The sequence below is a fragment of the Tauraco erythrolophus genome, unplaced genomic scaffold (genome assembly GCF_009769465.1).
Source record: "Tauraco erythrolophus isolate bTauEry1 unplaced genomic scaffold, bTauEry1.pri scaffold_73_arrow_ctg1, whole genome shotgun sequence".
NCBI lineage: Eukaryota > Metazoa > Chordata > Aves > Musophagiformes > Musophagidae > Tauraco > Tauraco erythrolophus.
This window is the reverse complement of record NW_028238640.1, coordinates 39,269-66,007: the sequence shown is the minus strand read 5'-3', so window position 1 is coordinate 66,007 and position 26,739 is coordinate 39,269. Positions and strand designations below refer to the sequence as shown.

Sequence of the window (26,739 nt, the reverse complement as noted above, 5' to 3'; positions counted from 1 at the left end):
TAGGGCTCTGCAGGGCTTCTGTAGAGCTCTGCACGGCTCTGTAGGTTTTTAGGAAGCTCTGTAGCGATCTGCTGGGCTTTACGAAGGCCTGAAGGACTCTGTAGAGCTCTGTAGGGCTCTGCATGGCTTTAGGAAGCTCTGTAGGGCTCTGCAGGGCTTTACAGACCTCTGTAGGGCTCTGCAGGGATTACAAAGCTCTGTAGGGCTTTATGAATCTCTGCAGGGCTCTGCAGGGCTTTACGAAGCCCTGTAGGGCTCTGCAAGGCTCTGTAGGGCTTTAGGAAGCTCTGTAGGGCTTTGCAAATCTCTGTAGTGCTCTGTAGGGCTTCTGTAGGGCTTTACGAAGCCCTGTAGGGCTCTGCAGGGCTCTGTAGGGCTTCTGTAGAGCTCTGCACGGCTCTGTAGGTCTTTAGGAAGCTCTGTAGCGATCTGCTGGGCTTTACGAAGGCCTGAAGGACTCTCTAGAGCTCTGTAGGGCTCTGCATGGCTTTACAGACCTCTGTAGGGCTCTCTAGAGCTCTGTAGGGCTCTGTAGGGATTACAAAGCTCTGTAGGGCTCTGTAGGGCTTTATGAATCTCTGTAGGGTTCTGCAGGGGTTTAGGAAGCTCTGTAGTTCTCTGTAGGGCTCTACAGGGCTCTGTAGGGTTTAACGAAGCCCTGTAGGGCTCTGTAGAGCTCTGTAGTGCTCTCTAGGACTCTGTAGGGCTTTGTAGGGCTTCTGTAGGACTCTGTAAAGCTCTTTAGGGCGTTACACAGCTCTGTAGCGCTCTGTAGAGGTCTGTAGGGCTTCTGTAAAGATCTGTAGGGCTCTGTAGGGCCTTACGAACCTCTGTAGGGCTCTGTAGATCTCTGCAGGTCTCTGCAGAGCTTTACGAAGCCCTGTAGGGCTCTGTAGGGCTTCTGTAGTGCTTCTGTAGGCCTCTGTAAGGCCTTACAAAGCTCTGTTGGGCTCTGTAGGGCGTTACGAAGCCCTGTAGGGCTCTGCAAGGCTCTGTAGGGCTTTAGGAAGCTCTGTAGGGCTTTGCAAAGTTCTGTAGGGCTTCTGTAGGGCTTTAGGAAGGTCTGTAGGGCTCTGTAGGGCTTTACGAAGCCCTGTAGTGCTCTGCAGAGCTCTGTAGGTCTCTGCAGGGCTCTGTAGCGCTTTACGAAGCTCTGTAGGGCTCGGTGGAGCTCTGATGGGCTCTGTATGGCTCTGTAACGCTTTACGAATGTCTGTAGGGCTCTGTAGACATCTGTAGGGCTCTGTAGGGCTTTAGGAAGCTCTGTAGGGCTTTAGGAAGACTTGTAGCGCTCTGTAGGGCTTTAGGAAGCTCTGTAGGGCTTTGGGAACATCTGTAGAGCTCTGTAGGTGTTTACGAAGCTCTGTAGAGTTCTGTAGGGCTCTTTAGGGCTTTACGAAGCCCTGTAAAGCTCTGTAGGGCTCTGGAGGGCTTTAAGAAGCTCTATAGGACTCTGTAGGGCTTTAGGAAACACTGTAGGGCTCTGTAGGTCTTTACGAAGGTCTGTAGAGTTCTGTACGGCTCTGAAGGGCTTTACGAAGCCCTGTAGAGCTCTGTAAGGCTTTAGGATGCTCTGTATGGCTCTGTAGGTCTTTACGAAGCTCTGTAGGGCTCTTTGAGGCTTTGTAGGCCTTTGTGAAGCTCTGTAGGGCTCTGTAGAGCTCTGTAGGGCTCTGTAGGTCTTTATGAATCTCTGTAGGGCTCTGAAGGTCTCTGCAGGGCTGTGTAGGGCTCTGTAGGGCTTTACGAAGCTCTGCAGGTCTCTGTAGGGCTTTATGAAGCTCTGTAGGGCTCTGTAGGGCTCTGTAAGGCTTTGTGAAGCTCTGTAGGGCTCTGCAGATCTCTGTAGGGCTTGACGAAGCTCTGTAGGGCTCTGTGGGGCTTTACGAGGCTCTGAAGGGCATTACAAATCTCTCTAGGTCTCTGTAGAGCTCGGTAGGACCTTGTGAAGCTCTGTAAGGCTCTGTAGAGCTGTGTAGGGCTCTGTAGGTCTTTACGAAGTTTACTAGGGCTCTGTGGGGCTCTGCAGGGCCTTGTGAAGCTCTGTAGGGGTTTATGAATCTTTGTTCGGGGTTTACGAATCTCTGTAGGACTCTGTACGGCCTTATGAAGCTCTCTAGGGCTCTGTAGGGCTTTATGAAACTCTGTAGGGCTGTATCGAGCTCTGTGGGGCTCTATAGGGCTGTATCGAGCTCTGTGGGGCTCTATAGGGCTGTATCGAGCTCTGTGGGGCTCTATGGAGCTCTTTGTTGCTTTGTGGGGCTTTATAGGGCTCTGTAGGGATCTATATAGCTCTGTTGGTCTCTGTAAGGCTCTATATGTCTCTGTGGGTCTTTTAAAATCTCTACTGGGTCTCTGCAGGGCTCTGTGGGCTCTATACAGCTCTGTTTTTCTTTGTAGGACTCTATAGTCCTCTGTGGGTCTCTATGAGGCTCTTTTGAGCTTTATGGGGCTCTATAGTGCTCTCTGGGTCTCTGTGGAGCAATATGTGGCTCTGTTGTGCTCTGTGGGGCTCTATAGAGCTCTTGATGCGCTATAGGTCTCTTTGGGGCTTTTTAAAACTCTTAGGGCTCTACAGGTCTCTGTGGGGTTCTTTAAGGCTCTGTTGGGCTTTGTGGGGCTCTATAGGTCTCTATGAGGCTCGGTCTGGCTTTGTGGGGCTCTATAGTGCTCTGTGGGTCCCTACAGAAAAACGGAAAAAAGGAAAAAACTGGTCCTGCCACCTCCATGCCCCTGTATTGGTGTGTTTGCAGCTCCCAGATGTGGAGTCAGTGGCCATGGCCATGTCCAGAGGAGGGGGCCATGTGCTGTGGGACTTTGTCCATGGCCATTCTTCCCAATGGGCTCCAGCTGGGGCTGGGAGTGCCCCAGGTGTTGCCAGTGAGGCTGAGGGTGGGGCTGTGCATCTAAAATGGGCTGCCTGGGCACACCTGTCTGTGGGGGCTGATGGAGGGGAACTGGCTGAGGAGTGAATCCAGGGGGTCCCAGAGGCAGGTGTCTCCAGTCAGGAACAGCCAGTCCCTGCAGCAAGGGAGGATCCCCCCAAGCCGTCCCGAATAGAGCGGACACAGCACACGGCACCGGGAGCCTCCATCACCTACGTAGGTGAGCTGCCACGTATTGAGGAACAGTTGTGGACTAGGAGCGTTTTAAACTTTAAAAATGCTGCTTTTGAAATCGTTTTCCACGTCTCCCACTCGCTGTTTCCCTGACCCTAATTTTTAATACCTCCCTTTTCCTGGTTGTTATTTCTTCTCATTCCTTCCTTCACCCTGGTGGTTTTTAAGTTTTCTTTCCATGTCTGTGTCTCTCCGACTCCCTGGCTGGGTAAGGGATTGTAGATGATGGTCCGAGTAGGGCCACGATGGAAAATGACTACGTGGACTCACCTGTGAGAAAAGGCACGGGGAGGATCGTCGAAGAGCAATGCAGAGAGGGGAGCCCAGCGCTGCGACACGGTGAGTCGGCGTCGGGTGTCAGAGGGAAGACGGGACTGTGGCTCCGTGACTGCCGACGTCGGGGGTTTGGTTCATTTTGAAGGTGCGAAGCAACGAGCGCAGCAGAATATGGGCACTGGAGCTGATGGGGCAGTGAGCAGTGGGGGAAGGAGGAGTGACTGTTGAGGTGTCACACACCTGGTGCAGTGGTAAGCAGCCCCCAGACCCATCCTAGAGACCCCCCCAATCCCCCGGAACCATTCTGCACCTCCTCAGACCCCTCCTAGAGCCCCCATATCCCTCCAAGAGACCCCCAGACCCATTCTACACCCCCCAGACCCAACCTACAGACTCTCAGATATTTCCGGCCCCATTCTACACCCCTCTAGACCCCTCCTACAGCCCCAAGACCAATTCTTAATACCCTCAGATCCCCTCAGACCCATTCTACACTTGACCAGACCCCTCCTAGAGCCTTTAGACCCTTCCTCAAGACCCCAGACCCATCTAGAGACCCCCAGATCCCCCCGGACACACTCTACACAGCCTCAGACTCTTCTTTCTATCCCCAGACCCATCCTGGATATCGCCAGATCCCCCCAGACTTATTCTACACCCCTTCAGACCTATCCTAGAGCCTCCAGAACCCTCTTGCAGCTGCCAGACCTATCCTAGAGACCCCTGGAACACTTCCATACACGCCCAAGCCTATCCTAGAGCCCACCTGACCAATCCTAGAGACCTCCAGGTCCCACTGGACCTATTCTAGATTCCCCCATGCCTATCTTAGAGCTCCCAGACTTCTATTACAGCCACCAGACCCATCCTAGATCCCCCCAGACCCATTCTACACCACCCCAGGCATATCCTAGAGCCCCCAGACAGATCCTAGAGACCCCCAGACCCCTCTTAGAGCTCCCAGACAGATCCTAGAGAACCCCAGACTCCCTCCGACCCATTCTACAGCACCCAGACCTTTCTTACAGCCCTCAGACCCATTCTAGTAACCTCTGCATTCCTTCAGACTTATTCTACACCCCCCAGACCCCTCCTAGAACCCTCAGACCCATCCTAGAGACTCCCAGATGCCCCCAGACTCATACTACACCCCCCATGCCTATTCTAGAACCTCCAGACCCATCCTAGAGCCCCAATACCCCTCCTAGAGATCCCCACATACCCCCAGACCCACTCTACGCCGCCCCAGTCCCCTCCTAGAAATCCTAGACCCCCTCCTAGAGACCCCAGCCTAAATTTAAAGACACCCAGACCCCTCAAATCCTTTCTACACACCCCCACATCTTTCCTACACTCCCCAATCACCTCCTAGAGCTCCCACACCTCTCCTAAAGCCCCCAGACCCATCCTATAGACCCCCAGATCACCCCAGACACGTTCTACACCCCTCCAAACCCCTCGTAGAGTTGCCAGACCCATCCTAGAGGTCCCAGACCTCTCTTACAGCCCCTAGAGCCATCCTAGAAACCCCCAGATTCTTTCAGACCCATTCTACATCCTCCCAGGCCAATCCTAGAGCCCTCAGAGCCCTTCTACAGCCCCCAGACCCTTCCTAGAGTCTTCTAGAGCCCCCCCGACCCCTTCTACACCCTTTTAGGTCTATCTTAGAGTCCCTAGACCCCTCTTACAGACTCTCAGACCCCTTCTAGAGACTTCCAGACCCCATCAGCCCCATTCTGCACCCCCCACGGCTCTATCCTAGAGCGCCCTGAATCCTCCTAGAGACCCCCATAGATCCATTCTGCACCCCCCGAGACCCTGTTCTAGAGTCCCCAGACCCAACCTAGAGACTCTCAGATCTTTCCAGCTCCCTTCTACACCCCCAGACACCTCTTAAAGCCCCTAGAACCATCGTAGAGACCCCCATATCCCTCCAGACCCCTTCTACACACTCCCAGACTGTTCTTACAGCCCCCAGACCCTTCGTACAGCCCTCGGACCATTTCTTAAGACTCCCGGATCCCCCAGACCCATTCTACACTTCTCGAGAGCCCTTCTAGAGCCCTTGACCGCTCCTAGGGACCCCAGATCCATCTTAAAGACCTTTAGTTCTCCCCAGATCCATTCTACAACCCCTCCGAATCCCTTCTAGAGCCCCCAGACCCTTCCTAGAGACTCCCCAGATCCTCGAGACCCGTTCTCTACTCCCCCATATCCCTCCTAGAGAAATGCAGATTTTACCTTCTTTCTCGGCGACAATGCCACTAATTGACGTTCTCCTGCTCGACAGAGTCTCTGGCGTAGTCGGGTCGGGCACTCCCCAGGTAGGTTCTGCGTGGGTTTCTTCCTCTTTCCATTCAGCCGCTTCCACACCGTGAGTTCAGGGTAGAAAAGAAACCCTCCTATCTCCTCTGACCCCATTTATGCCTCCTGGTGGTTGTCCCCTCCCCTTTCCCAGGGCATTGTGGGAAGGGTGGTGGGCGGGGCCCAGGGTATATGAGCCACAGCCTCTGCCCGGAGAGCTCATTCTGCTCCTGGGCTTCCGAAGGATCAGTTCTCTGCTGTTTCTTCAGTCCTTTGCATCTTTTGAGCCGGTCGGGCAGGTGTCCTTTAGCATTTAGGGACGCGGAGGTGTCCATCTGAGGTAAGAGCTTTGGGACTAGTCAAGGTTCAGCTGCACATATAGTGGAAAGTACACTTGTGTGCAGTTTTTTGGTTAATTCTGGTCAGTAATCTCATACTGAGTATTTAGGGGTGGTGAGATGATTAACTGATATGTGTTGATTGTTTGTTGGTTTGGGTTTTTTTATTCCAGGTGTGTTGTATTTTCTCAAGTTCCTGATTTTACTGAAGACAGAACCTTGTTTTTTCTACCATCGTTGCTGTATACAGCGTAAGTTGGTGGTGTCATCTCTTTTAGTAGGAGCGAGAGTGAGATTACCCAGCAGGGGTGGGGGTGAGCATCTCGTCCAGGTCTGCGTATGGAGTTTTAGCATTTCTGAAGAAAACAGCAGGGACCTACGGCACAGCGTCCATCAGAATACGGGACGGCTCGTCGCTTTTCCGAAACGCACGCAGGGTATCGTGTTGTTCCTTGAGCTTTTATAGCTCGCTGTCAGGCCCCTCATAGATCGCAAGTGTAAGGACTTCACTTATTTTGTGGGCCTCTAGCAGAGCTCAGAGTCTGCGGGAAGACAAAAGATAAGACGTGCCTGTCGAACGCAGAGGAAGGCTCAGAAGAACAATTCCCGTGAAGCGGTCGACTCCGGGTGTTCGGGGCTGCAAATACAGGGCCGGAGCTTTTGAGAGGAGCGGCGTTCCTTCCCTGACAGTTCAAGGAAAGAGAAGGGGTTTTTGAAGTCTCAGAACCGGGGGACGGTTGGGAAAGTGCAGGGGTTTCATCTGCCTTTGTCAGATGGGTTTTGCCGTCGGGTTTGGGTATTGACGAGATCTGTTCTTTTTTCAGTGTCCGTGCAGCCACAGAGAGGTGCAACGAAGTCACGAGAGACGCAGCACGAACCGTCTGGGCCTCCACGTCACAATACGTAGGGCTAAACATCAGACAATTCTCATCTCAGAAAGCATTAGTTACACTGAAATACACCTTGCAGAGCTCTGAAGTTTCTATTTCTCCATACCTTTTACATCAGCAGAGGAGATCAGAGTCGACCGCTGTGAAAGTGACCAACGGTGCTTCGTTTGCAGGCGACGAAGAGGAACGGAAGCAATGGCAGCGACATCCTAGTTCGGCCCGGCGGTCTTCGCCGAGGACAGGACTCCGACCTCCAGCCCTCCGAAAGCTAAGTCGAGGGGCCGGCGCTATCTTTGCGTGGAGCGGCAGGGAGGGCTTTTAAATTCGGTGTAGCGGAGAGGGCAGTTCAGAACGGGACACATTCGGATAAGGAGGGGGGTCTAGGGTCCTTTACACAAAACATAAAGCCGGGCAGGGCAGTTCTAGCCCATGTATTTGTCAATATGTATTTTGTGGTGGTGATTTTTCTGTGTCCTACACCATACGTTACTCAGGTCTTGATGTTCTCATCATTCTTCGTGCCAGGTAGGCACACCGGTAGCCGTACCGAGGGTCTCACGTGCCTCAACTCATCAGCGTAACGCTAAAGAAGCGCTTCCTTTCTCACCTTAGGAGCTCGACTCAGACTTCTTGCACGTCTCCCATCTCAGAAGCTTAGGGACAGTCGTCTCGCAGCGGCGATCCAGGACGCATCGGCATATCTGCTGTCGAGCTGTCTATTTTCACAGAGCTGTTTTCCAGCTATTTTCTTCTCTGCATCCTTTTGGTCTGAGCTCTCTGAGCCCAGTTTCTCACGCATCCATCGTCACAGTTGCAGTCATCTCTCTTTGTCACCGGCCGTGGCGTTCGACCGATCGGGAGCAGCCGTAGATTCTTCCTCACGGCCCCTAAGTCTTCTCGCCTAAAGGCGTCTTCCCTCCGGGAGTAATTCTTCTTGCCGAGCATCATCTCGGGTCTCTGAGTCTCGTCGTTAATCTCGTTTGTGTGCAATGTCAGTCGGTGTGAGTGTCCGGGCTGGAGCTGCTCTGCCCAGGGGCTGTAGCAATGTTAGGGGAAGAAAAGCGGTGAGAGACTATAGTTAATGTGCCTAGGCTGTTTAGTTATTAGCCATACAGTCCACCGAGAGCAAGTAGCCCTCGGTAGCACGTGAGGATGTCGAAGGGATGATCGGAGCCATCTGGGAGAGGCTGATCGAGTGGAAGCTGAAAAGACTGAATCTCAAAGGTGTTAAGGCATGTGGGGATGAATATTTGATTGATTTTTACGGCTGGCTGTTGTTGGAATCCAGATGGTTCTCCTAAATGGAAACAAGACCTCTGGAATCGGTTACCTCTTGCTCGGCATCCGGGTGACTTGTTCAATAATGTTTTTTCAGATGCAGAGGGACGAGCCGTGCGCCAAAGGGCGACAGGGGCGGCGAGCGGTCACCGTAAGCAGGTGGGTTTGGGTGTGGTGTCAGAGGGATGATGTGACCGGTGGCTAGAAGAGCAGCTTCTGGTTTGTTTATTCTTACTTTGAAGGTGGAAGCCGGGAGCGAGCGAGGATGACGGCAGCGGAAGTGACTCGGGCAGTGAGCCGTGACCGGTGGGCTGAAGGTAGACGTCACTTTTCAGGTGCGGTATTGTCGGTAAAGTTGTAAGCGTGCCGTGTTCGTGGTCTGAGCCTCCACGTGGCAACCTGTACGTGGCAGGGGCCGGGCCAGCGAGCAGCCGAGGTAAAGGAGCGGGAGACAAAGCAACGCGGGCAGACCACGGTTCCGGCAGTGTCTCAGCACATGTCTTTCGGTCTGCTTATTTTCAGGTGTCGCAAGACGGCTCGGAGGGGTGAACCCACACATCAACAAGCAGTCCGAGAGAGTGAGGCAGGTGTTGGCCAGACCGGTGTGCAAAAGCAAAGTATCCTGCGGCAGCTCAGTGAAGCACTTCTCTTTGGTTTTGCAGGTGCTGCGCGGGTCACCTCTGGAATCGGATGAGCATTTGAGGTGAGCCGGGTGGGAGCGAGGAGGAGCACGGGGCCGGTGATTTCTCACAAGCGCATCAGTAATTTTTGTCTCTCGGTATCTTAGGTGCCAGAAACGACGACGGCCACAGCGTCTGACTTTGGCATCGGTAGGGAGCAGGTGAGTGGAATGTCACAGTGCTTTTGAGGAAGGGGGTGTTGCGGAAGAGGTCGGCTGTCACCCAACGCGATGCCTTCTGCCGGCACTTTTTTTGCAGATGACGAAGAGGAACCTGGCGACCGGAGGAATATCGTGGTCGGACGATGTGGCTTTTGTCACGGATGGATTCAGATCTCCGGCCCTAAGCAAGATAAGTTGAGGGACCGGGGCTGGGGACGGGTTGGGAGGAGGGAACAACGCGAGGAATTGCAGGGAGAGGTTTTCAAGTCAGTATAGGAGAGAGGGTTGTCCTGGTAAAGGGAGCAGTGACTTTTCGTCACAACACTCGTGTGTGCCGGGCAGGGCAGCTCCAGCTCACGGCGATGTTGTGTGGTTTGCGTCGTCCGTCTTCTGTCTCTCAGACCTTCCTCGGGTCTCACGGTGATCTTTGCACTTCCGGAGCGCAGGCAGCGTCTCGGGTGCCATCTCTGGGGTTTCGAATGCCCGTACTCATCGGCGGAGCATCAATCGGTCAATTCTTCTCTGTCGGGACAAGCTTAAAGCGCGGATCGGTCTCGCGTCTCGGAAGTTTCCGATCGGTCCTCGTGCGCATCGTTCTTCCGGGCTGTGTCAGCAGCTCCGATCTCTTACTGTCCATTTCAAGGACTGGGACTTCTTGGCTGCATCCTGATGTTCTTGACTCTTGCAGCGAGGCTTCTCGTGCATCCTCGTCTGCGTTTTGGCAGTAACTTCCCTTCGTGGGCCGTTACCTTTGGCCTCGTTTCTGGGCTCGACACGGAGCCTCCTTACCTCGCCGTCGCGGCCCCGTAGGTCTTGTTGCCCCCCACGGTCTCCGGTCCTGGGAGTCATTGTTTTTTCGAGAGTTTTTTTCCTTCTGGAGTTGCGTCGCCTGTAGCGTTCTGTCGAGTGTCGGTCTGTGTGTGTGTGTCTGTCTGGGAGCTGCTCTGCCCGGAGGTGTGGAGTCGGGGGTAGGTGGAACAGCAGTAAGAGTCTGGGGTTAGTACGTCGACACGCCGGGAGTATTCAAGCAGAGGTCTGGGAGCATGTATAGCCCTCTGGGATGGAGCAGTCATCGGCAGGGTGTGTGGACAGACACTTCAACAGCGCTTGAACAAGGGTGATGGAGCTGTCTGGGAGGGGCTGTTCATCTGCAGTGAAGCAGATGAAATCCCAAAGGTGTTACGGTTTGAAGATGCGGGGCTTGAAGTTTAATTTTTTTTTTAATGGCAGCTGTCGTTAGAATCTAAATGGTGTTCTTGTAATAGGAAAAAGACTTATGAAAAGGTACAGCTCTCTCTCTGCAGCTGGATGACTTGTCCCATATTGTGTTTTGAAATGCAGAGGGACGAGCCGCGTGCCAGAGAGCGACGCAGAGAGTCGAGCGGAGCACTGCGATACGGTGAGTCGGCATCTGGTGTCAGAGGGAAGATGGGACCGGTGGCTCCACGACTGCTGACAGTTCGGGGCTTTTTGTTTTCTTTTGAAGGTGCGAAGCAACGAGCAAAGCAGAATATCGGCAGCGGAGCTGACTGGGGCAGGTGAGTAGTGACCAGCGGGTGAAGTAGCAGTTAGTTTTCACGTGTCATAGTGTCGGTGCTGTTATAAGTCCCCCTTCCTGTTTATTTTGCAGGTGGTAGCTGAGCCTCAGTGTGGCAACATGGAACCAATAGAGGCGGGGCCAGCGAGCAGCCAAGGTAAAAGGGTGGGAAAGAGGAACAGTGGCGGGCCGGCTGCAGTTCCTGGGCAGTATCTCAGGCAGTGTTTCTCGGTTTGTATTGTACAGGTGTCGCACGCAGGCTCGACGGGGTGAAGCCACACACCGACGAGGGGTCCGAGAAGGTGAGGCGGTCATCGGCAGGGTCGGTGACTAGTAGCCAAGTATTGCACGGCAATTGTTTTAAGTATTTACAGTTACTCTTGCTTTTGCAGGGGCCGTGCGGGCCACGTTTGGAATCGGACAAGCGGTTGAGGTGAGCTGTGTAATAGTGAGGAAGAGCCACGGGGCCGGTGACTTCTCGAAGCACAAGAGCAATTACGTTTCCCGGTATCTCAGGTGCCACCTGTAGTGACGGCCGCAACATCCAACTTTGGAATCGACACGGAGCAGGTGAGCGGAAGAGCATAGGACTTGTGAGGAAGGGGGTGTCGCCAAAGAGATCGGCGTCTACCCACGTGATGCTGACTGCCAGCCCCGTTCTCTCTTCTCCGTTTGTGTTTTACTGCAGATGAGGAAGAGGAATCTGGCGACCGCACAAACATTCCAGTCGGGCCACGTGGTTTCTGTGGAGGATGGACTCAGACGCTCGGCCCCCGAAAGCTAAGTCAAGGGATCAGGGGCGGGAGGGATCGGGAGGAGGGGACGAGGCTGGGAATCGCAGGGAGTTCTGTAGTTAGCGTAGGGGAGAGGGCCGTTCAATAACAGTTCCCTCTGGGCAGGCGCAGGAAGCGGGTGACTTTTCAGCACGATGGCAGCGTGTGCCCTGGCAGGGCAGTTCCAGCCCGTGTCTGTTTGTGTATTGTCTGTAGTCTCTCATGTCTTATACCGTCCCTTTGTTAGGTCTTGATGTTTCTGTAGCTCTCAGTGATCAGGAGGCTCCTCGGTAGCATTCTCCGAAGGTCTCGAACGCCTCACGTCATCGGCATAGCGCCCGTCAAACTCTTCTCATCTCGCGAGTGTAGCTTAAATCACAGATCCGTCCGGCACGTGTCACATCCTAGATGTTTCTGAGCGGTCGTCTCTCGTGCCGGGGAGCAGGCGCGGCTCCATTCTCGAGTTCTCTTTGCGCAGTTCCCTTCTGGGGTTTCTTCCTCACATTCTTAATGATCTTGAGTCTGGATGCTCAGCTTCTCCCGCATCCATCCATCGTTTCGGTTTGACGGTAGCTTTCTCACGGGCCGCAGCCATCGCATCTCTTTCCTGGCATCGCTATAGAGCATCTGTGGCGTCACGGTGCCGTAGGCGTCCTCCTGTCAGCGTCCCTTGCCTTACGGGAGTCATTCTTCTCGCTCTCGGTCTTCTCAGATCTCACGGCAATGTTTTTTGTGGTGTCCTGTGTGTGGTGTCAGTCTGCGTGTCAGGGTGGGAACTGCCCTGCCCAGGGTGTAGCCATACTAAAGACAAGGGTAGCATAGCTTTACAGTGGTGAGGTGATGTGGAATCATAAACACAGTTACCGTTGGGGCCCGGCCTTGATGATTTAAGCCTGTGTTAGTGAAGAAGCTGGAAAACACTGATAAAGAGGATGAGAAAGAAAAGGGAGTGTGAACAGCTGGTACAGGGAGTGTGAGAAGCTGACATGGGAGTATGGGAAGATGATATAGAGTGTGTGAGAAAATGATGTTTAGTTTAGCAGGTGAAAAATAGCTCCTTTTTAGGCATAGCCAATAGTAAAGTTAAAATAGGTGCGTGCACTATTGTTTGTAACCAATCACAGCTGGGTGAGGGGCGCGTGGACACATCGTGGCTAGAGTAATAATCTATAAAAGCTGTCTGGATAACAATAATAAAGGTCACTCTGTTATCACATCTACGGAGTCCGTGCATTCAACTGCTGCAAATGGTGCCCGAACAGGGACCTGATATTCAAGTCGACTGACGGGCTTTGGAATCGCGGTGTGAGAGCGATCGGCGGCGGTGCCTGGCTGAACGAAACGGCGGAGGAGGTGGCGGGGAGAGCCAAACGGTCCGGACCGAAATTAACAGCGGGATACGAGAGCTGGAGTCTGGACCAGTGACACCTGAAGGATACAGGTGAGCAGCCAGGGACGATGGGGTCTTCCATATCGAGAGACACGAAGAATTAGGAACCAAAAGAAAGAAGAAATAAGAACCTAAAGACAGAAAAAATAAGCGACAACTGCCTCAACAGGAGGAGGTAAGCGACTGGGAACAATGGGAGGCACAGCTTTAATAGAACATAAGTTTGTATTTAAGGTGTTGACAAAAGTACTAGAGAAACAGAATGGCACTATTAACAGTACTGACTTGATGAAGCTCCTGGTACTCCTGGTTTGGGTATCAGCCCGTGTACTGGAGGCAAACTCTTCAAATATATACGTGACAAGGACTTGGGACACTATAGGCGTTAAACTTTGCGATGCAGCCACCCGTGGGGATGCTGCCGTGCAGCGACAGCTGACAGCCTGGCGTGCTGTGTTCGAGGCGTTGAAGGGCGCGGAGGGAGAGAGCGAGGGCGAGGGGACATTGGCGTCCATCTCCAGCGGTCCCATCTCCGCCTCCCCCGCGGCCCCACCGGCAGAGGAACTGTGTGGAGCTGCCGGGCTGGAAAAGCCATCATCGAATCCTTTTGATCCAGGGCCCCGAACGAAAGAGAGACTTATTGCTTTCTCCCCCTTCCAACGATGTTGGTACACCGGCGCTCCCGCCAGCCGCGCCGCCCTCGGACCCCCCCCGCAGCGCTGCCGCTTGTGCGCGGAGCGAGCCGCGGCTGGAGGGGACGGAGACGCGCGGTGGACGGAGACGCGCTGCGGGCCCCGCTGCGCCGGTTCTTTTGCAGCTGATGGTCCCCCTCGGCGGGAGGGGTCGGCGGTGGTTACGGAGCGCGAGCGGCCGGAGCCGCGGCAACAGCAACAACAGCAACGACAGCAACAACAAGGGGGGCAGCCGGCACAGGGCAGCTGGTTCGTCGTACCCACTCCCCCCCCCGCCCGGCTGAGGCGAGGCAGGGCTGGCCCCTGCCGCTGCTGCCCCCCCCCGCCGGCTGCGCCTGGAGAGCGGCCGCTTGGCCGCTGCCCGTGGCCCGGGTTTTATCAAGAGACAGCACATCTTAACTTGGATCGTCTCGATTGGCATTGCGGGAAATAAATTATGGCAAACTGATATTACTTATATTCATTTGTTTCTTCGATCTAAATATGTACATGTAACTGTTGATATGTTTTCTGCCTTTCTTGTTGCTACTGCTCACACTGGAGAAAACCATGAGAGTACCAAAGAAAATCAGGACAGACAATGGTCCGGTATAGTACCTTTTTACAGGATCAGGGACTGACTCACACTACCGGTATCCATCATTTGCCTACGGGACAAGCTGTTATTGAATGAACTCATTTAACGTTAAAACAAATGCTTGATAAACAAAAAAGGGGGAGTCTTCCGTATATTTCCCCACAAGAATCCTTAGACAAAGCTACATGTGTTTTAAATTTTCTTAATTTGTCTGCTTCTAGGCAACTTACTACGGCTGTGTATCATAATTTTAAACCCAATGCCATTTTTGTACAAAAAACAACGGTATATTATAAGAAACTGGGCTCAACTCATGGGATGGCCCTGTGCCTCTGCTTACATGGGGAAGAGGGTATGCTTGTGTCTCTTTCACACAGGTCTATACTGGTTACCAGCAAGAAACGTAAAGCGATGACAGAGACGCAGAATGAGGAAAAGGGCTCAAAAGAATTGTAATAGAAGATTGCATGTTGATATGTAAACTGTTTTTATGTTTTCTTATTGTTTGGTATATTATGTGTGTGAAAGTTGCTTGTATATATTCTTTGTGTGTTTTTTCCGATCGGAAGGTGTATGGATTCCACCTGTAGCTACTGGAAGGAAAAGAATTAACTGGTACCAAATTAATGACAAAGAATTACAAACTGGACTTAGTTGTGAGTATGTAACTTTGAAAAGAGAAGCTAGGAGGATTGTTATTGAACAACATTTTGCGATTCGCAAAAACTGCTGTCAGCCAGCAGAGCACATACTGGGCAGCCTTGTTGCACGCACTGGCCACGCGTGCAGCAACGCCGTGTCAGTACCTTTGTCATAGACTCTGCTGAGGGTGCAAAAGGGATGGCTCAGAGCGGGGCAGAAGGAGGCTGCAGAGCACACTGTGTGGATAAACAGGGGACGCCCTGAAGGTGCTGTGCCTGCCTCCCTTCTCCGCGATGACCCTGCTGATTGTTACCCTCCTGCTCAGCGGAATCTTGGGCATAGTCGAAATAGTAAGGCTCCCAGAAAGGGAAACATTATGCTAGTAACTGCTTCTGCAAGGCTGTACCAAAACAAAATGCTAGTAACTGCTTCTGCAGGGCTATAGTAGAGCTTGGCAGGGTATTCCTTCGCATATAAGGGGAGATCTATGTAGTATAGGGACTTTAAGAATGTATTTACCTAACACCACCATGAACCTAAATCGTAGACACCTCCAGAATAGGCGAAGCACACATGCTTATGATAGCTAGTGTGATTCCAGAGCAGAATTTTGGGATCCAGCAAAAATCATTGCAGCTTCTATATTTGCACCAAGAGTTGGGGAATTACAGGTTGGTTAAAATCTTTAGCAAAAGTAGGCGCTATATTACTAGTAGTTCTTTTATGCATAGTAATAATCATCCCCTGCCTATTGTCATGCTTCCAACAAATGGTACAAAGTATGGTTCATCAAGTAATGGTCATAGAAAAACAAAAAAGGGGAATTGTGGAATCATACACACAGTTACCGTTGGGGCCCGGCCTTGATGATTTAAGCCTGTGTTAGTGAAGAAGCTGGAAAACACTGATAAAGAGGATGAGAAAGAAAAGGGAGTGTGAACAGCTGGTACAGGGAGTGTGAGAAGCTGACATGGGAGTATGGGAAGATGATATAGAGTGTGTGAGAAAATGATGTTTAGTTTAGCAGGTGCAAAATAGCTCCTTTTTAGGCATAGCCAATAGTAAAGTTAAAATAGGTGCGTGCACTATTGTTTGTAACCAATCACAGCTGGGTGAGGGGCGCGTGGACACATCGTGGCTAGAGTAATAATCTATAAAAGCTGTCTGTATTACAATAATAAAGGTCACTCTGTTATCACATCTACGGAGTCCGTGCATTCAACCGCTGCAAGGTGAGATGTCGGTATACTCAGAGTCTTTTGGCAAAGACGGTACAGTCCTATCTGTGGGCAAGTAGCTGTAGAGGAGTTCTTGTTATTTCCATAGTGTTTTGTGGGTGTCAGAGGCTGGATTCCGGGCTCCCGGGGGCAGCAGTTTGTGCGGTAGGTGAGCAGAGGGGGAGAAGTGTGAGGCGAGGAAGAGGGGGGAAGAAACAAACCAAAAAAAAAATAGTGGCAGAGAGTAAGTGCCACAAGCAGGCCCACGGTTCGAGCAGTATCTTAGCATACGGTTGTTTTTGAGGCTTACGGAGCTTTGGAGGGCCAATCTCCCACATATGAACTGTGTATTAATCTGCTTTGTGTTGTGATTTGTAGCTGAGCGAGGATCACGAGGCGACGAAGGAAACCTCGCATTTAGCTGACGCAGCTACTACCGAGGACGGCCATCGAAGACGGACGGTGACCCGCGGCATCGTGAAAGTTAAGTCGCGGGGCAAAAGCGGCACGCGGCAGGGAGGGTAGTTTGCGGGGAGTCGGCCTCACGCAGGTAGACGGAGCGAAAGACACCGTGAGATGCGGGCACTGGCGAAGCGGCTCCAGCGTGAGCGGACAGAGTTGTGCAGTCTGTGTAGTGTGTGTTTACGTACTGTCCCTTGATCATCTCACGTGTTGATGTCTGTCTCGGCCTTTACGCCCGTGGCGCATCCGGCATCGTTGCATCACGCCACAACGGCAGTACCCGTGTGTCGCGTCTCCTTCTTGAGTTATCGGGACGGTGCCAATCGAGCACATATCACTTTGCGGCATGACATAGAATCGCAACACCATCGGTCGGGTTTAGCGCAGTAGGTGTGTTCGGCCAGTCTTTTCGTCAGCTCTCGCTCGGGCTTTGCCGTCAGGTCTTATCTCCGGGGACTCTTTCTGGAGAGTTCTTCCAGGGGTTTGTTCCCTGAGTCGTCATCATCTTAAATCTTCCCCGGCATTTTGTCCGCATCGGTTACAGCGACTTCATCGTCCATCTTTGATCGAGAGCCACGATCTTCTTGCGTAGCGTACCACGTCAGCATCATCGTCCTTCCTGCCAGGCCGTCTTTTCATCCGGCGTTAACTCTGCCCCATGCCGCGTTCTCGTGTCCTCGCGGTCGCGTTTGTAGAGCGCATGTGTTTGCGGCGGAGCCGCTTCGCCTGCATGTAGCCATTCCGACCGAGTCGGAGCGGTCCGAGAGCGGGACGGTAGAGTGTCGATGAGCACGTTCCCTTTGGGTGGAGGTGGTCTGGGTGTTTCTGAGGATAGGCAGTAGCAGTGTTGTCTTTTTGCAGGCGCTTTGGATCCCCAGAGCAAATCCTCCAGCGAGTTTTGCTGTAGCGCACCAACGGAAGCGAAGCAACGACGGGAGCGGCGTACGGAGCGCGGCATCTTCCTCGGCACCCGGTCGATAACACTGACCCTTTGGGATCGGATGGAGCGGTGATGTTGTTTTGAGGCACAGCGTGGGACAGTTCCAGGGACGGCTCTGGATGAGGAGTCATTTGCCATCCTGGGAGGTGGGTGGAGGAACAGGTCTGTTTTGAGTGAGGAGTGGAATGTGTGGATGGTGAAAGAGTGGTAAGTTCTGAATGTGTGTAGCCTTGTATGTGTGAATGTGTTTTATTTCAGATCCTGTTTAATGAGGAGTTAGTGTGCGTTGTTTTTTTTAATTAGAATAAAAAAACCCCAGCTGGGGGATTTTTTTTTTTCCCCCAGCTGGGTTTTTTTTTCCCCGGTCCCGGCCGCTCTGCGAGGCGACGTTCATCGCCAATGTTAGGACGCAGGCGGTGTCAGGGCCGGGGTTTTCGCAGGCAGGGCAGCTTTAGAGGCTCCCGGGAACGGCGTTCCCGAGGGGCGTCGCGGAGGAGGGCAGATGAGCGAGCGGTGTGCGTCGAGGGTGTTTTGTGTTGCGTGATTGTGTTTTGCGTGCTAGTTTTCTTGGCAGGTTGTTTGTGGTGATGTGATGTATGGTTTGTTTTGCAGAGTTGTAGACAAAATGTATTTAAAGAATAAAAAAACCCCAGCTGGGGGATTTTTTTTTTTTCCCCCAGCTGGGTTTTTTTTTCCCCGGTCCCGGCCGCTCTGCGAGGCGACGTTCATCGCCAATGTTAGGACGCAGGCGGTGTCAGGGCCGGGGTTTTTGCAGGCAGGGCAGCTTTAGAGGCTCCCGGGAACGGCGTTCCCGAGGGGCGTCGCGGAGGAGGGCAGATGAGCGAGCGGTGTGCGTCGAGGGTGTTTGTGTTGCGTGATTGTGTTTTGCGTATGAGTTTTCTTGGCAGGTTGTTTGTGGTGATGTGATGTATAGTTTGTTTTGCAGAGTTGTAGACAAAACGTATTTAAAGAATAAAAAAACCCCAGCTGGGGGATTTTTTTTTTTTCCCCCAGCTGGGTTTTTTTTTCCCCGGTCCCGGCCGCTCTGCGAGGCGACGTTCATCGCCAATGTTAGGACGCAGGCTGGTGTCAGGGCCGGGGTTTTTGCAGGCAGGGCAGCTTTAGAGGCCCCTGGGGAACGCTGTTCCCAGGGAGCGGTGTTGCCGAATGTTGCAATTGGCAGTTGTCACTGGGATGACAGTTGTGGATGTTTTTGTGTCAAGGTGTGGGGAATTGGAGTAGGTTTGCTGGGGTGGGATTGTCCCTTTATTTTGAATGGGTCTTTTAGTTTTCTGATGTAAATTTATTTTTCAGTTTGTAATTTTTTTTCTGTTGTTTCACAGGTGTGAAAGTCCAGGGTGCAGAGGGGAGCCGAGGTTGTGTTTTGTACATCTGGGAAGTGAAACTGGGGAGTTGATGTCGGAAGAACCCTTTGTCTCTACCTTCTCAGAGGAGCAGTCCAGTTGAGCAAAGCAGACAAGAGTATTTACTTGGTGGAGAATCAGCAGCACTAAGCCCTAGCATCTGCCTCTAAGGTAATGTTGATTTGTTTTTTTGCAATTGTTGGGTTTTATTTGTTCTAGAAATGAATAACTTGACCAGAAAAAGAGTAGAATAGTGGATGAGCCTTAGTAGCTGTGGAGTGGAAAAAGAGCTGTACCTACTTAGTTGGCATTTGCAGTTGTACAAGTCCCTTGTGGATTAGGAATGGAAGTAAGGATAGTAGTTTCTCTTCCACAACGGAGTCTCTGTTTCTGTGGAGTAGACGTAGAAGAAAGAGCGGACAGGTCTTTGACCCTAATGAAGGCACCTAGGGAACTGTGCCGATTGCCCTTAGTTAAGGCGATTTTCCTGTGATATTGTTTGGAAAGAGTAAAGTGAAGAATATCAGGTAGAAAGCTAAGTCAGCTTTGTGAAAAAGTTTTTGTGGTGTGGTGGTTTTTTTTTTCTCTTACAGGAGATGTTGGTTGCCGAAGTATTGCTTGCTTGTTTTGTGCCAAAATGGAGCTTTAATGAAAGTTAACGTAAAGATTATTGGACTAAATAAAGATTAGCTAGGTGTCTTTGTTTCTCTACAGTTATTTTCAGTCACTTGTTAGAGTTTTTCAAGATGTTTCTTAGTAAAAGGAATTTTTTTCTGTAGATTTTTAAAAAATTCCTAATTAATGACATTAATGGGAGAGGAATCGTAGAGCCCCTAGACTGCTCCTATAGTCCCAGACCCATCCTAGAGACACCCAGATCTCCCCAGACCCATTCTACATGCCTCTGGACCCCTCTTACAGCAGCCGGAACCCTCTATAGAGCTCAGGGGGGCTCTTTAAGACTCTTTAGGGCTTTGTGAAGCTTAGCAAGGCTTTCTGAGGCTCTGTGGGGTGATATGGAGCTCTGTGGGGCAATATGAAGCTCTATAAGTCTCTGTAATAAACTATAGAGCTCTCTTGGGCTCTCAGGCGCTCTATAGAGACACAGACATTCTGGCAAAGACCCTCATTGCCCTATAGAGTCCTGTAGAGCCTTATAGAGATCCACAGAATCCTATAGAGCCTTAAAGAGTCCTATAGAGTCCCGTAGAGCCCCACAGAGCCCTATAGAGCCTCACATAGGTCTATAGAGCCCCAGACACCCTCGCAGAGCTCCACAGAAACTTATGGAGCCCCACAGAGCTCTGTAGAGCCCCAGAGTGCCCAACAAAGCAGGAGCAGGGTCTGTTGAGGTGCCACACACCTGGTGCAGCAGTAAGCAGCCCCCAGACCCCTCCTAGAGACTCCCCCAATCCCCCGGAACCATTCTGCAGCTCCTCAGACCCCTCCTAGAGCCCTCATATCCCTGCAAGAGACCCCCAGACCCCTTCTACACTTTTCCAGATCTTTCCTACAGCCCCCAGACCCCTCCTAGAGACTCCCCAATCCCCCAGAGCCATTCTGCACCTCCTCAGACTCCTCCTAGAGCCCCCATATTCTTCCACAAGATCCCCAGACCCATTCTACATGCTCCGAGGCCTATTCTAGAGCCCCCAGACCCAACCTACAGACTCTCAGCTATTTCCAGCCCCATTCTACACCCCTCAGACGCTTCTTAAAGCCCCAGACCCTTCTTAGAGTCCCTCACATCCTCCCACACCCATTCTAAGCTCCCCTGACTCCCCCTAGAGTCCTCAGACCACTCCTAGAGCCCCCAGATCAATTCTTAAGACCTCTGGATCCCCCTCGACCTATTCTACACCCCTAGACCCATTCTAGAGGCCTCAGAACCCTCCTAGAGCCCCAAGACCCTTTCCAGAGAGCCCAGACCCAGCCTAGAGATTCCTAGATCTCCCCAGACCCATTCTGCGCCCTCCCAGACCCCTCCTAGTGCCCCCAGACCCCTCCTAGAGATTCCTAGATTCCTCTGGACCCATGCTACATTTTTCCAGGCCTGTCCTAGAGCCCCCAGACCCCTCTTAGAGCACTTAGACCAAACCTGTAGCCCCTAGACCCATTTTACAGACCCCCAGATCCCCCCACACCCATTCTACAACTTCCAAGGCCAATCGTAGAGCCCCCAGACTGCTCCTATAGTCCCAGACCCATCCTAGAGACATCCAGATCTCCCCAGACCCATTCTACATGCCCCTGGACCCCTCTTACAGCAGCCGGAACCCTCTATATAGCTCTAGTGGGGCTCTTTAAGACTCTTTAGGGCTTTGTGAAGCTTAGCAAGGCTTTCTGAGGCTCTGTGGGGCCATATGGAGCTCTGTGGGGCAATATGGAGCTCTGTGGGGCAATATGGAGCTGTATAGGGCTTTTTAATACAGTATAGAGCTCTGTTGGGCTCTGTGGCATTCTATAGGGCTCTACAGAGACACAGACATCCCCGCAAAGACCCACAGAGCCGTATAGAGCCCCACAGAGCCCTATAGATCCCCACAGACCATATGGAGACCTTTGGAAATCTACAGAGCCCCACAGAGCCCAAAGCGCTCTATCGAGCCCCACAGAGCCTTATAGAGTCCCACAGAGTCCCATAGAGCCCCACAGCACCTTATAGAGCCCCAGCCAGCCTCGCAGAACCCTATCGAGCCCCACAGAGCTTTATAGAGTCATACAGGGCCACACAGAGCCCTATAGAGTCCCTCAGTAGCCCAAAGAGCCCCATAGAGCCCAACAGAGCCCCATAGCACCCCACACAGCCCTATAGAGACCCGCAGCGGCCGTCAGAGCTTTATAGAGCCCCACACAGCCCTATAGAGCCCCAGACACCCTCGCAGAGCCTTATAGAGCCCACAGAGCCTTATAGAGGTCCACAGACCCCTATAGAGCCTCACAAAGCCCAACAGAGCCCTATAGAGTGCCAGGCAGCCCCACAGAGCTCCAAAGAGCCCTACAGAGCCCCACAGAGCCCTGTAGAGCCCCAGACACCATGGCAGAGCTCCACCTAAACTTATAGAGACCCATAGAGCCCCACAGAGCCCAACAGAGACTTTTAGGGTCCCACAGAGGTCGATAGAGCCCGTAGAGGTTTACAGAGCCCTGTATTGCCTTATAGAGCCTCCAAGAGCCCATAGAGCCCTACAGAACTTCCGAGAGCCAAACAGAGCCCCACAGAGACCTATGGAGACTTATACAGTCACACCAATCCCCCCAGATTCTTGTAGAGCCCCCCAGAGCCCGACAGAACCCTTTAGAGCCTTACAGATTCCTGTAGAGCCCCGTAGAGCCCTATAGAGCAGCACAGAGCCCGACAGAACCCTATACAGCCCAACCAAGCCCTATCGAGGCCCATAGAGCCCCACAGTGCCCTACGGAGACCCACAGAGCTTTATAGAGCCTCACAGAGCCCTGAAGAGCCCCAGACACCATTGCAGAGCTCCACAGAACCTTATAGAGACCCACAGAGCCCAGCAGAGACTTTTAGGGTCCCACAGAGGTCTATAAAGCTCCGTAGAGGTTTACAGAGCCCTGTATTGCCCTATAGAGCCCCAAAGAGCCCCATAGAGCCCTATAGAACTTCAGAGAGCCCAACAGAGCCCCGCGGAGACCTATGGAGACTTATACAGTCCCACCGATCCCCCAGAGCCCGTAGAGCCGAGCCCTGTAGAGCCCCCCAGAGCCTGAGAGAAACCTATAGAGCCTTACAGATTCCTATAGAGCCTCTTAGAGCCCTATAGAGCAGCACAGAGCCTAACAGAGCCCATAGAGCCCTATAGAGCAGGCGGGGCGTACGCATATTGCAGGTTGGAGGGTGCCAATCAGGGAGCTAGATTGGGCGGGGCTGCGAGGGGGTGCGGGGAGAATGCAAATTGCAGGGCGAAAGATGCCACTGAGGTGGCCGGGTTGGGCGGGGCGCATGCAACTTGAAGCTTGGAGGGCGCCAATCAGGTGTCAGCGGGGCTGCGCCGGGGCAGGGCGTGGGTGAAGTGGGGGCCAGGACATGCAGAGCAGAGGGCGGTTTAGAGAGGATGGGCAGGGCGAATGAGAAGCAGGGGTGGGGATATGCTGGTGAGAAAGAAGCAGAGTGTGTTGTTAAAAAGCAGGCGAGGAGAAAAAAACCCAGGGTGGGTTGGCAAAAGTGGGTGAAGAAGTAGAACCAAGCAGGGCAAGTGGGTAAAAAGCAGAGGAGGAGGTTTAAATAAAGGAGGGTGGAGGAGGAAAAAAAGCAGAAGGGTTGGTAAAAAGCAGACGATGAGGAAAAAAAGACAGGTGTGCAACTAAAAAGCAGTGGAGGAGGAAAGAAAAAGCAGGGTGGGTCGATAAAAAGCTGGCGAGGAGAGAAAAAAATGGAGAGATCGATAAAAAGCAGTCTGGGAGGAAAAAAAAGATGGCCCGGAACCTTTGTGACGCGGAACCAAAGTTCCGGGGTGCTGTTTCCGGGGGGACGGCAAAAAGCGACGGACCGGAACCTTTGTGACGCGGAACCAAAGTTCCGGGGTGCGGTTTCCGGGGGGACCGCAAAAAGCGACGGACCGGAACCTTTGTGACGCGGAACCAAAGTTCCGGGGTGCGGTTTCCGGGGGGGACCGCAAAAAGCGACGGACCGGAACCTTTGTGACGCGGAACTAAAGTTCCGGGGTGCGGGAGCCGCCTAGGACAGGAAAAGGGACGGACTGAGCAGCATCTTTGCGTTCTAGAGGGCTCTCTAAGGGTGTATAGTGCTCCGTGGGGCTGCTTTAGGGCTTCTATGGGAGTCTAGAGGGCTTTATGGGGCTCTATAGGAATTCTGTAGGGGTCTATAGAGTTTTCTGGGGCTCTCTAGGGCTTCTAGAGATATTTTATCGTACTCTATATGGCTATAGAAGGGTCTCTAGGGCTTCTGTAGGGCTTTCTAGGGCTCTATAGGGCTTCTATACGTGTTCATAGAGCTTTATGGGGCTCTCTAGGGCTTCTAGAGATATTTTATAGTACGCTATATGGCTATAGAAGGCTCTATAGGGTTTCTGTAGCTTTCTGTAGGGCTCTAGAAGGCTCTATAGGGCTTCTGTACGTGTTTATAGGGCTTTATGGGGTTGTCGAGGGCTTCTGTAGGGTTCTCCAATGGTCTAGAGGGCTTTATAGGGCTCTCTAGGACTCTCGAGGGCTCGAGAGGCTTTTTAAATTCCTGCCTATGTTTCTCGAACCCTTTCCCGTTCTCCCGCTGCTTTTCCCTCCCTCTCCCTGACCTCATTGCCATTCCTGCCCGTCTTTCTCCTACCCCATGGCTTTACCAAACTCTCTTTCTCTCTTGACTTTTTCCAGGCTCCTCGTTTCTACTTTTCATTTCCTCTCTCTTTCTTTTCTCGCCATACCTTCAGGATTTTCCCTGTCTCGCCTCCATCTCCTTTTCCTGCCGGTCCCTCCTGCCTCTCTCTCCCGCTCCCTCTTTTCTTCATTCCTCCATCTCTCTGGCCCTGAGGTTTAGCTCAAGCTCTCCACACTGTTGTCCCGGTCCCCGTCCCTCTCTGGATCACAGCGTCCTCCTCCTGCTTTTCTCTTCCTTTTTCTCCCTCTGTCCTGCTGCCTTTGGGCTCGGAGCCTCGTAACCGCCTCGCTGCCGGGATTTCTTCTGCCCATTAAGGAAGAAAGTGGTCCTGCCTTCTCCTGTGCCCCTGGAGGGATGTATTTGCAGCTGCCAGATGTGGAGCTGGTGGCCGTGGCCGGGTCCAGGGGAGGGGGCCATGTGCTGTGGGGCTTTGGCCATGGCCCCTCTTCCCAACGGGCTCCAGCTGGGGTTGGGAGCGCCCCAGGTGTGGCCAGTGAGGCTGAGAGTGGGGCTGTGGCTATAAAAGGGGCTGCCTGGGCACACCTGTCTGTGGGAGCTGATGGAGGAGAACTGGCTGAGGAGTGAATCCAGGGGGTCCCACAGGCAGGTGCCGCCAGCCAGCAATGGGCAGTCCCTGCGGAGAGGAAGGATCCCCCGAGCCGTCCCCGACAGAGCAGACATAGCACACGCCACCGGGAGCTGGGAGCCTCCGTCGCCTACGTAGGTGAGCTGCCGCGTATCGAGGAAGGGTCGCAGACGAGGAGTGTTTTCAACTTGAAAATGCTGCTTTTGAAATTGTTTTCCATGTCTCCCACTAACTGGTTCCCTGACCCTAAGTTTTAATACCTCCCTTTTCTGGGTTTGTTATTTCTTCTCGCTCCTTCCTTCACCCTGCTGGTTTTTAAGTTTTCTTTCTATGTCTGTGTCTCTCTGCGACTCCCTGGCTGGGTAAGGGATTGTAGATGATGGTCCGAGTAGGGCCACCATGGAAAATGACTAAGTGGACTCAGCTGAGAGAAAAGGCATGGGGAGGGTTGTGGACGAGCGATGCAGAGAGGGGAGCGCAGCGCTGCGACACGGTGAGTCGGTGCCGGATGTCAGAGGGAAGATGGGACTGTGGCTCCGTGACTGCTGACGTTGGGATTTTGGTTCGTTTTGAAGGTGCGAAGCAACGAGCGCAGCAGAATATGGGCACTGGAGCTGATGGGGCAGTGAGCAGAGGGAGAAGGAGCAGGGACTGTTGAGGTGTCACACACCTGGTGCAGCGGTAAGCAGCCCCCAGACCCATCCTAGAGACCCCCCCAATCCCCCGGAACCATTCTACAGCTCCTCAGACCCCTCCTAGAGCCCCCATATCCCTCCAAGCAGACCCCCAGACCCCTTCTACACTTTTCCAGATCTTTCCTACAGCCCCCAGACCCCTCCTAGAGACTCCCCAATCCCCCAGAGCCATTCTGCACCTCCTCAGACTCCTCCTAGAGCCCCCGTATTCTTCCAAAAGATTCCCAGACCCAACCTACAGGCTCTCAGCTATTTCCAGCCCCATTCTACACCCCCCCAGAGCACTATAAGAGCCCCAGACCCTTCTTAAAGCCCCTAGAACCATCGTAGAGGAACCACATGCCCCCAGACCCATTCTACTCCCCCCCGACTCCTCCTAGAGTCCTCAGACCCCTCCAACAGCCCCCAGACCAATTCTTTAAGACCGCTAGATCTCCCCAGACCCATTCTATACCCCCAGACCCATTTGAGAGTCCTCAGACCCCCTCTTAGAGCCCCAAGACCCTTTCCAGAGAGCCCAGACCCATCCTAGAGATTCCTAGATCTCCCCAGACCCCTCCTAGTGCCCCCAGACCCCTCCTAGAGATTCCTAGATCCCTCTGGACCAATTCTACATTTTTCCAGGCCTGTCCTAGAGCCCCCAGACCCCTCTTAGAGCACTTAGACCAAACCTATAGCCCCTAGACCCATTTTACAGACCCCCAGATCCCCCCACACCCATTCTACAACTTCCAAGGCCAATCGTAGAGCCCCTAGACTGCTCCTATAGTCCCAGACCCATCCTAGAGACACCCAGATCTCCCCAGACCCATTCTACATGCCTCTGGACCCCTCTTACAGCAGCCGGAACCCTCTATAGAGCTCAGTGGGGCTCTTTAAGACTCTTTAGGGCTTTGTGAAGCTTAGCAAGGCTTTCTGAGGCTCTGTGGGGTGATATGGAGCTCTGTGGGGCAATATGAAGCTCTATAAGTCTCTGTAATAAACTATAGAGCTCTCTTGGGCTCTCAGGCGCTCTATAGAGACACAGACATTCCTGGCAAAGACCCTCATTGCCCTATAGAGTCCTGTAGAGCCTTATAGAGATCCACAGAATCCTATAGAGCCTTAAAGAGTCCTATAGAGTCCCGTAGAGCCCCACAGAGCCCTATAGAGCCTCACATAGGTCTATAGAGCCCCAGACACCCTCGCAGAGCTCCACAGAAACTTATGGAGCCCCACAGAGCTCTGTAGAGCCCCAGAGTGCCCAACAAAGCAGGAGCAGGGTCTGTTGAGGTGCCACACACCTGGTGCAGCAGTAAGCAGCCCCCAGACCCCTCCTAGAGACTCCCCCAATCCCCCGGAACCATTCTGCAGCTCCTCAGACCCCTCCTAGAGCCCTCATATCCCTGCAAGAGACCCCCAGACCCCTTCTACACTTTTCCAGATCTTTCCTACAGCCCCCAGACCCCTCCTAGAGACTCCCCAA

At 52.9% G+C, this 26,739-nt stretch overlaps 1 protein-coding gene across 1 annotated transcript in view; it reads left to right on the top strand.

The window, feature by feature from the left end:
* The first annotated feature begins 8,090 nt into the window (after window positions 1-8,090).
* Window positions 8,091-26,739, top strand: part of LOC147525759 (sushi domain-containing protein 2-like) — a 33,005-nt gene continuing 14,356 nt past the window's right edge. Inside the window, exons 1-10 of the mRNA XM_086631039.1 lie at window positions 8,091-8,163; window positions 8,728-8,783; window positions 8,868-8,908; window positions 8,993-9,046; window positions 10,388-10,445; window positions 10,677-10,740; window positions 10,830-10,885; window positions 11,100-11,153; window positions 16,253-16,395; window positions 17,032-17,110. Coding sequence (XP_086487165.1) covers window positions 8,091-8,163; window positions 8,728-8,783; window positions 8,868-8,908; window positions 8,993-9,046; window positions 10,388-10,445; window positions 10,677-10,740; window positions 10,830-10,885; window positions 11,100-11,153; window positions 16,253-16,395; window positions 17,032-17,110 — 678 coding nt within the window. The remainder of the gene's footprint in view (window positions 8,164-8,727; window positions 8,784-8,867; window positions 8,909-8,992; window positions 9,047-10,387; window positions 10,446-10,676; window positions 10,741-10,829; window positions 10,886-11,099; window positions 11,154-16,252; window positions 16,396-17,031; window positions 17,111-26,739) is intronic.